The sequence below is a fragment of the Lactuca serriola genome, chromosome 5, assembly GCF_051521515.1.
Source record: "Lactuca serriola cultivar US96UC23 chromosome 5, Lser_US96UC23_V15, whole genome shotgun sequence".
Lineage (NCBI taxonomy): Eukaryota > Viridiplantae > Streptophyta > Magnoliopsida > Asterales > Asteraceae > Lactuca > Lactuca serriola.
Genome location: NC_136412.1, coordinates 84,935,609 through 84,946,166, shown reverse-complemented (window position 1 = coordinate 84,946,166; position 10,558 = coordinate 84,935,609). Strand labels below are relative to the sequence as shown.

General features: G+C 30.7%; 1 protein-coding gene across 5 annotated transcripts; it reads left to right on the top strand.

Annotated features, from left to right (window-relative positions):
- The first annotated feature begins 237 nt into the window (after window positions 1-237).
- Window positions 238-3,074, top strand: LOC145052710 (uncharacterized). 5 transcript variants are annotated; one of them, XM_079000574.1, is made up of 6 exons: window positions 238-696; window positions 1,179-1,229; window positions 1,849-1,917; window positions 2,005-2,111; window positions 2,666-2,733; window positions 2,818-3,074. In XM_079000574.1, exons 1-4 carry the CDS (start codon window positions 574-576, stop codon window positions 2,011-2,013), a joined length of 252 nt encoding a protein of 83 aa, XP_078856700.1. In that variant the 5' UTR covers window positions 238-573; the 3' UTR covers window positions 2,014-2,111; window positions 2,666-2,733; window positions 2,818-3,074. The 5 variants fall into 5 exon arrangements, 2 of the variants coding, with proteins under 2 accessions (XP_078856700.1, XP_078856699.1); XM_079000573.1 differs by having other exon boundaries at window positions 2,005-2,733; XR_013684147.1 differs by lacking the exon at window positions 1,179-1,229 and having other exon boundaries at window positions 242-696; window positions 1,278-1,917; window positions 2,005-2,733.
- The last annotated feature ends 7,484 nt before the right edge of the window (window positions 3,075-10,558 follow it).

Below are 10,558 nucleotides of genomic sequence, written 5' to 3'. Positions count from 1 at the left end.
ACAAGCTTACTAAGACAACGAGACCATTTGTACTTATGAGGGGGGGATTTTAAATACACCTGGAATAGAAGTCAAAACCACTTGTTGAAAACTATTAATGGTAAAGTTAATTAAAAAATATTAAATATGTAATAATGGTTTTATTGAATGACAGATTACGGATTTCAAAACTATTTTAATATATTTGTTTAGAGTAAATTACAGAAATGGTTCTTGTGTTTTGGTTTTATATTCAATTTTGTTTCCTAATTTAAAAATTAATAATTTTGTTTCCGCTCTACCGCAACAGACGTTGACAGCTCTTCCTCCACCACTGCAAACTTCACCTTCTCTCTTCTATTGTCTCTCTACACCGGTGGTCCGTCTGCGGTCGTGGCATATCGACAAACTAGCGTTCGACGTACCGTTCAAGGCATCAATCGACGACGTTCCTTAATTTCCTACAGAGACCAACCTTTGGCGCTCACCATCGACACCATCATCCATCTGTAAGCCCTAAAAATCATGTCCCTTGGATCGTTTATATTTAATTAGTTTCTCTCCTGGCAGCAATGAAGGTCGTCTTTGATAAATATGAGAGAGTTTCTGTTGGGTTTCTCTAAATTTGCTCCATTTACAAAATCGATGATGGGTTTGAGGCAAAACCTGTGTAACAGCCATCTGAATGTGATTGGGTTCAGTTGTGATGGACACAAGGTGACTTTTTATCAGTTCTCACTTCTAATCTGCTTAACCATTTGGTTAGTAAAAAAACTGAAAATTTTCAATTTGTTTACTTACATTATTGATATGTTAAATTCTTAAATTTTTTTCCTGCTCCAAAAGTAGACAGGTACTCTAAAAGAACTATCTAGAATAAACTTTCCAAAAATTGCACCTAACCTGTTTGATGAAATGCCTCAATGAGGCATAGAGTTTTATTTTGAGAAACAAGAATCTTTCAAAGCATTAATGGTCTTCTTTTGTGAATCTTCTTTAGTATTTCAGTTGTCATTTTATATGTCTTCTATTTCTTTTTACCAATACCAAATTTGGCAATCTTAAAAACATAATTCTTTTCGGGTTTGTTGAATTGGTTTTTCATTTTATTTTAAAAAACATTGACCATATTTCATGAAGATGAAAATGAAAGCATTTGACACTTGAATTAAGATTTGGGCATTCTTTTTGGAATTCAGACCAAAGCTTTTCTTTATATGCTGCCTGCCACTACTTATATTCAGTATTGGGTATGTTATTCTTTTTTTTTCATTTTCAGTTTTTCTTTTTCATATTAGGTTATAGTAAACATATGTATATTTCCACTTTTTTGTCACTTACTGTTGGGACTGGTGATACCAAATCTACCTGCAAATGTCATACAATTCACTTACAATCCTCAACGGTTTGATTGGATTCCTGAGTTGGAAAGAGGTAGTTATAATTTTCATCTTTTGGTATGTGCAAATTAATAGTCGAATTGCACAGGAACGTTTTTTTTTTAATATTTTCATTATATTTCCTCAGATGGTACTCGAATAGCATAGGAATGATTTTTCCTTTATTTTCATTATATTTTCCACAGATGATACTTTACAATGTTGAAGTAGATCTATTAGAAATTAAAAGGATAAAAAACCTGTTTTAAAATCTTAAACATCATGTTCTCCTAAGAAATAAGCAATCAAATGCAGCGTTTGTCTAATGTTATGATTTTCGCACAAGCAGGTATGTGTGTGGATAATTAGGTCTTTTAAAATTGAATTTATAGTTGCTAGAGCTTCATATAGTGATTTTGATAACTTTCATTACGTATTGGTTTTGGATTATGTTTGGGTGTTTCTTTACTAACCAGCTATGTTTATCCAGCGTATACAACTTTCGTATGAGAAATTGAAGGGGAAGGAGAAAGCCATGAGAATAAAGAAGGGTATTATGGTAATATGTCATCAATCTTCAACAATAGTGCACATTTCTTTGGCTTCTTAGTAATATATCTGAATTTCATTTCATGGCAACATGCAGCCTCCATAGATACATATGTGTTGTTCCCCATCCTGAAGGAAAAGCTTAATGTTATAATATAAATGGTAATACAGTCAGATCTGAATCCCATGAATATATGAAAGTGGGTAAGTTTTTTCTTATCTAAATTTCAATAGAATCATCGCTTCATCCTATTTATGCAAAGCATATTTACGCTAATAGTTGACATTAAAACTAAAACTAATCAACATCATGTTTCTTCTATAAAATTTATGGTGAAACTAATACATCCCTCACAGTGTTTACAGTCAAAGGGAATGGGGGTGTGTGGGGTGGGTTCGATAAGGGGCACATATTTTTTATCAGGTTTATCAATTCTTTCTTCCACTCCAAAGTAGCCCACTTTCTGCTAAAAGATCAAATGGCATGAACATAATCAGGCTCTCTAACCTCCATTAGATAACCCAATGACTAAAAATGTTAACAAACAGCAACATAGTGATAAAAAAAAATCCTATTACACCAAGTCCTTTATACCCACAAATTTGAAGACCATTGATTCAAGTTTATAGCGATTTCTCACATTCCACTAATTTTAAGTTGGTTTGATTTTTTACTTCTTCGTATCTCAACTTCCATTTTTTGTTTTCCGTTGTCTAATTCTTCTGATCTTCATTTCAAATTGTATATAACGGATCAGGTAATGCACCTATCTTCTTGAGTTTGAGTAGTAAAAAAAATGGCCAAAATTGTCTCAACATATTCCAAGTAAGTATTAGCAGATTTTGGGATTTTTAGTTTTATTCATTTCCACTTCATGATAATGACCTATATTATGCATTTTGGTTATAGGTATCTGTAAGGAGAAAACATAAATAGATTCCAGCAGATCAAGGGACCTATACCGACCGCAAGGATTCTGCTGACATGGATGGAGGACAGGGGCAAAATGGGAATAAAGTTTAGACCTTTGGGATGAACACCCATGAAGAAATTGGCCAGACGATTCACTATTATGAGAACTTTGTTAACTGATAGCAACCTCCGCCCCCCGCGGAGCGAGAGAACACCCTCTAGTTTTAATAGAGTTTGTATAGATTCTATATAAATTTTTTTTATTTTTTCAAATTATATATATATATATATATATATATATATATATATATATATATATATATATATATATATATATATCAAAAATACAAAAATAGTCCTTATGGTTTGCCAAAAGTCACAAAGCCGGTCCCTAGTAATTTTTTTTACGAATATGGTATCTGTGGTTTCCAAAACTTGCATGAATGACCTTTTTGCTAACGTCGTATTATACATAATTTGATTTTTATTAATAATTTTCATTTGTTAACCTAAAAAAAACTATTTTTACGTGTTTATTTTTATATATTTGTCGGTATAATTCAAGGTGGTTAACATTTTCTTTTGTTTATTTTTTTTAAATTACATGGTTTTTTATATAAACTTTTCGGTTTAAATTCGAGTTTGTTTACGTTTCGAACAATAAAAAATAACGATCACAAACAATTAAACGAACAATAAAAAATATAATATGATATTTTTTCACAACTATAACAAATAAAATTATCATTTTCATTTACTACCGTTTCGTCAAACAATGTCATATTTTAACTTTATTAATTATCAGGTAAATTAACTACATGAATATTACAATCATTATGTGGTGCATTCGGTGGAATATATGCATTAAGTCGAGCATTATACAATATTTCCCATCCAGCGGCACGTTCTGATCTGTGGTGACGCCAAAGTGACAAAACTGTAGGCATTGGATGTAATTCTTGTAAATCAACTTTTACGTAATGGCCATTTTAAACGAAGGTGATAACAATAGATCTATGATGTGAAATATCTTGCGGACCATGTCAAAGTGGAAAACAGGTCGACGAACCTCGTTTGTATAAAAAATAGACAATTACACAATACTTATTAGCGATGAGAAATCCAGTATCCGACATAATCAACCAATATTCACCTTTTGCATAACCAAATCCAATGAAACTCAACGAGTGTTGTACATTGTTTATGTCATCCTGAAAAATCATTGAATATCATCCCCAATTTTTTAATAGTTCGTTGTATAAGTCTGAGCGGATTTGACGCCAATAATTTTGATTATACCCGAGGGAGACAGCTATTGTCAGAAATCCACAATTTCCATCTCCCTCCACATCTTCAATGTTTGTAACGTATGGATGAAATTCATTTGGAATTTCACTCATAAGTGAATTTGAATAAAATGTTGAAGGTTGTTGAAATGAAAATGTATTGTGCCTCTCTGGTTCCTGGTTTAAATCAAACTGATTAGACCCATTTTAATCCGACATAGACGTCGCAAAACTATGTCTACGAGGATATTGAGTCGTTGGATCTTGAGTAGGCGGAACAGTAGGTCTTGTTTGTGTACTCAACCACGGATGTCCACTTGGTACTTTGTTTTTGTGAGAAGTAGGTTGTCGAAGCGAAGTTGTTGATGGTGAAAAAATATCTTTTAACTTCCGCATCCAACTGAACTTACTAGATCTTGATTGTTTTTTCAATTGTGTGTTAGACGTTTGGCCTTCAACATCAACATCATCATCTTCTAGTCGGATGCATGGATCTAAATTAAATTTTTTCCAAAAGTTATGAATGTAATCAAGTGGTACTGGATTTTCATTTTTTAAATATACCGCTTGTTCGTGCGCACATGGTAGCCCGTGACTAGTACGCAGTTGATATCCACAAATTTCAAGGAATTTGATTTGTTCAAATTCCTTGAAAATTATTTCAAGTGCATAAATTGAAACATTACCAACCAAATATCTGAAAATTAGATGGACGAAACGATGTCGTGCAATAATCATGCTCTGTCCTAAACTTGCTTTGATTGCATAGTGTTGAGACTGAACAACATCATGAATTCTTGGTAATACCGTCACTAAATCTGATTGTGATGAGTCCAAGTATAATTTTACTTTGGCATGGTGACTCTCCACTCTATTGGTTGTGTAATTCCCAAAATGGAGAAATACGTCGGTCCAAACAGATACAAGCTTTTCTTTATATTGTGTCAACCATGTTTTCTTCAAGTAATTACTTCTGAAACATAATACACTTACATCAATTTTGAATATATATATATATATATATATATATATATATATATATATATATATATATATATATATATATATATATATATATAAACTAACAAATCTAAAAGATATGTTAAATTTACCTTTATAGTCCACCAAAATGTTTTCGACTTGTAAGAGATTGGAATTGTATGCTTCCTCAGTTTCAGATTCAACTAATTTTTTCCAACCTTTATAAAAGGAGGTCCAACAACGACGATGCACTAAAAACGTTTTGTATTTTCTCTTAATGCTTGTATCGATATGCCATCTACAAAGTAATCCTTTAGCTTCTGGAAATACATTATTGCATGCGTTCATGCAAGCCAAGTCTCTATCCGTGACAATTACACGTGGAAACATGCAACTATCTATTGTTGATTTTAAACACTCTAGTGCCCAAGTGTAGTTGGATTATGTTTCCTTATGCATGTAGACAAATGCTACGCAAAATGTCTGATTAGTTGGAGTTACACCAACTATTTCAAGGAGGGGAATCTCGTACCTGTTTGTTTTGTATGTCGCATCCATCAACATGACATGTGGGAATGCGCGCCACATCTCCAATGATCTTTGGTGAGCAAAAAACAAATCTTGAAGCTCGTTAGTTGACTTATCGGCACGACTGTAGTAGATATAGCCATTCTCAGCCAAGAAAGACATAACAACTTGCATTTGAGTTTTGCCACTATTCTCCTTCATCCTGAATTTTTGGCGTGAATTATATATAGTTGGAAGAATAGATAAATTTTCTACATTTTCTTTCTTTAATGTAGATAATATATCTTTTGGTTTCACATTTTTTCTTATCAAATCTTCCACTAATTGGGTTTCATCTACAGAAAGATGCCTTGGATATGGGTGACCTTCGAAATATAAGGCGGGCTCATGATTCTGCATTTCACATATGGCTTTTAATGACCAACAATTATCTTTTGATGAATATTTGCCTTTTAGTGCAAATGGACAATTAATTTTTTTGGTACCGGTATTTTTTGTGGATGTTTTTTTACTTTTGTATGTACTGCTGCGATCACATTGAAAAAAAATATTTGACTTAGCAGTGGATCTTTTTATTACAATAACGTAACCAAGTCCAGGCCCCGTATTTTGCACCCAGTCTATTAGTTGCTGACGAGAATTAAATACCTAAAAAAAATATTAGATACAAGTAAACTTATTGATTAATAACAATATTAATAAATCTAAAACTTTATACCATGCTAGTTTCAAATTCTGATGTGTCACTGATGAAGTAAGTATTTTCATTATCGTCATCTTGAGATGCATTGTTTGTATGAATATCATTAGTCTAATCAATACATACAAATATAAATATGTGATATATAAAAACATAAATATATGAATAATAATATACGGACATACCTCGTAATTTAACTGATCAAACGATGGCAAATATTCTGGCCAACTCATTTTCTTTTACTTAGCCTATCGTTTTTCAAACTATCGTACAAAATAGTTATATTATTTTGATTTGATCGTAGTGGTATTCATTTACACCGCACTAAAATAAAGATAGAATATTTATTGTAAATGTAAGGTAGGTTAAAGGACCATAAATATAAATATAGTTATTAGTTTTGGCTAATACAAAATGGAATGATAGGGTCAATTGCACGATGAAGATAAATGGAAGTGGTGGGGAGTATAGATTTGTTCATATTCGTTTATTTAACCTTAAACGATAAATAACAATCACGAACAATAAAAAACTTAATATGATATTTTTTCACAACTATAATAAATAAAATTATCATTTTCATTTACCACCGTTTTGTCAAACACTGTCATATAGTTATATTCATTTAGACAACACTAAAATAAAGATATAATATTTATTGTAAATGTATGGTAAGTTAAAGGACCATAAATGTAAATATAGTCATATTATTTTGATTTGATCGAATCATTTACACCGAATTAAAATAAAGATAGAATATTTATTCTAAATACATGATAAGTTAAAGGACCATAAATATAAATATAGTTATATTATTTTGGTTTGATGGTAGTGATATTCACTTAAACAACACTGAAATAAAGATATGATATTTATTTTAAATATAGGGTATATTAAAGGACCATAAATGTAAATATAGTTATATTATTTTGATTTGATTGTAATGGTATTCATTTAGACCCCACTAAAATAAAGATAAGATATTTATTATAAATGTAGGGTAAGTTAAAGGACCATAAATATAAATATAATTATTAGTTTTGCCTAATACGAAATGGAAAGGTGGGGAATGTTATTATCTTTTAAAATAGAGAAGGGTATAAACAGAAAATATTACATCCGTGTGTGTATATATGTGTGAAAAAGTTGAAATATATATATATATATATATATATATATATATATATATATATATATATATATAGAGAGAGAGAGAGAGAGAGCTAGGTTCAAATGTTTTTAGCAAGTATTGTGTGCCTAAATGCACCAATGAGAATTCAAGAAATAATAAACAATTAAATAAATCATTTAAGGGTATTCTGGACATTTTGTACTTTTTAATTAAGGAATCATTTAATTGAAATCCTGCAATTAAGGAAATAAAATCAATAATTTTGACCTAGTCTCTCTCTTGCATCGTGTCTTATATTCAAGGAATTACCAAGATGAATGACCGACACCCCACAACACAACCGATCAAGACCTTGATTTCTTCTTTCTTCTTTTAGTCGACACACATCACAGATAGAAAGAGTCGATCGCTTCTTCGTTTTTTCTGATGCGCACACACGAGATGGAGAAGAGAAAGCACGACCCCTTTTCTTCCCTCCTGACGATCGATTCTTGATCTCGCATAATATGGAGAAGAGAGAACACGAAGTACATGCTGTTTCTTTTCCTTGGATTTCCCCAAATATGGACCCTATTTGTAAAGGAACAATTTCCAGTTACTCGTTTTGTCATCTATGATCAACATAGATCACAGGTTAAATTCAGTTCTGTAAATACTTTGGCAATTTGCAGGAAATACTCCTAATTCCCATGGACAACCGAAATGTCTAGTACAAATCTATTAGAATTCATCAATGCCCACCATGTGTTTGATGTAATTACTGAACCAGGAGTACAACAAATTATCTCTATTAATGTTATTATTTGTGTGCTATAATGTTATTGGAATTTGATTTTATGTTTGTTCACAGGTTTTCGTTACAATAATGATTCAGTGGTTGTGGTTAAAAAATGGGGGTTCTACCATTTTTCAGTTAAAACCGAAGCCACATAAACATTTATGCTTTTTTTTTTCTTCGATCGTATGGAAACCGAACACAGGAGATATACCCTCCTGTGTAACTCATTTGATGTTGATGGTTCTGAATTGGTTTTTTTTTTCGTTCATGATTCATAGAAAATGTGGTGATTTAGGGAGCGCCCTTAAAGTGTTTGATGAAATGCCAAAGAGAAATATGACAATCTCACATTGTATACATGGTTAGTGATGGAATCACCGGTTAATGAGGAGATGCTGGTAAGTTTACATGAAGTTTATTGATCTTTGATTAAGTTTTTTGAGTTGGGTTTTTGTAATTTTTTTATTTTTTTCCAGAAATTCAGAGACACCATTCTTTGATGGCAGAGAACTTGTAGCTGGAAGTATTGATGATTCAATCTATGTTTATGATGTTGAAGCAAACATCTATCCTAATCATAGATTTGATGTTGAAGCAAACTGACTTTTCCTTATGTTTATGTTGTTGAAGCAAACATACATATGGGCTGATCATAGCTTTAACCTTGTTTACCTTTTTATAGTATTTCCATTATGAAAGAATAGTTTATTATATAAGAGTATTATTTCTTTATTCTGATAGAATTTGTAGTTAATTAATTATATGTTTAATGTGCAGTTGTTACAAGTGTATCACTACAAAGTATTTGACAATGAATTTGTGATAGAAATGGCTTGAAGAATGGCTTGAAGACCTGATGGGAAAGGCTCCTTGTATAAAATCAATCTCATGCAATACAATTCTGACAGAATGTCAATGTCACAAAATGTCAATCTCATAGAATGCTAGCATATTTTGAATTGACTTAGAGGTCAAACATACACAAGACATCTAGAATGTTGTTATTTTTTAAGAATTATACTTGGTATTCTTTCAGAACGTTTGTTATAATTTAATGAATCACAATCGTACAATGTAATTATTTGGTATATTATTAGTTCAAGAATCGATTTTGTGTATTCTTTCAGAATATATTTACTAGTTTATGGTTGACATTCTGTCATTCTGACAGAATAAAATCGAAAAATATGTTTACTACTTTATGGTTAAAATTCTATCATTCTGACAGAATAAAAATCGGATTTTTAATTTTAAATTAATTTAAATATTCAGATTTTTAAAAATAAAGGAATTAATTATCCCTGAAAATCCGAAAATTTCCTTTTTTAATATAGGTTAATTGACTTGAATGCCCTTATGCTCAAATTTATGTGATTATATGGTACATGATATCCTATTCTACTATCATAGACCCTCAGATTATGGCATTTGATTATATTTCATCCAATGGTCCAGATCTGTGCATTCTGGCACACAATAGTTACTAAAAACAAAATAACCTAACCCTATATATATATATATATATATATATATATATATATATATATATAGTTTGTATGTATAGGTAGACGCAAATGTAACCATGACGGAAATATAAGGCGTTGTGTGTGTGTGTGTGTGTGTGTGTGTGTATATATATATATATATATATATATAAGTATTTGTATTAAAAAAGAAAATAATTAAAACTAAAATCAATATATAAAATGAAGGACCTAATGTAAAACTTATTTATGCTGCAAATATACGAGGCTTGTATATTATTTACTAGGTTAAAACCCGTGGAACCTACGGGTGTTGATTTTGAATTGAATTTAAAAATGAATTATTTAATAAAATAATATTTCATTAAGTTTGACAACTTATGATTTGTATTATTGCATTTTTCAATAAATTTTTTATTTGTAAGTATTTAGTTACAAACTAAATGGTAAGTATTTAATTAGAAATAACGATTTTTGAAAACGCTTATTTTTGGTGGATGATTCTTGTTGGACATACGCAGATGATGCATTACCAATGTGTGTAATGAAGTTAACATAAAATACAACAATACGTAATTATAAATAAATAAAGTAATATCATGGATTAAGTGTGATGTGCTAAAAATGAATAAAATATGCTACACAAAAGTTGGCTACAAATTTCGAAAAACTTCCTTATAAAAAACATTGGAAGTTTTATTTGTGAGTTTGCCATGTTTATCTAAAATTAATAATTTTAATCCCTCTCTGCTTTGAACTCTAGATAATGCAACATACAATTGTCCATGTGAAAAAACTGGATCTTTCAGAAACAAACCAACCTTTGATAACGATTGTCCTTGACTTTTA

Bases quoted from the DNA above. Each gene is read 5' to 3' on its own strand.
- LOC145052710 (XM_079000574.1), top strand. From the start codon at position 574: ATGAGAGAGTTTCTGTTGGGTTTCTCTAAATTTGCTCCATTTACAAAA. The intron at 697-1,178 runs GTGACTTTTTAT...TTTGGAATTCAG, and splicing joins TCAGTTGTGATGGACACAAG to ACCAAAGCTTTTCTTTATAT. The intron at 1,230-1,848 runs GTATGTTATTCT...ATGTTTATCCAG, and splicing joins CTACTTATATTCAGTATTGG to CGTATACAACTTTCGTATGA.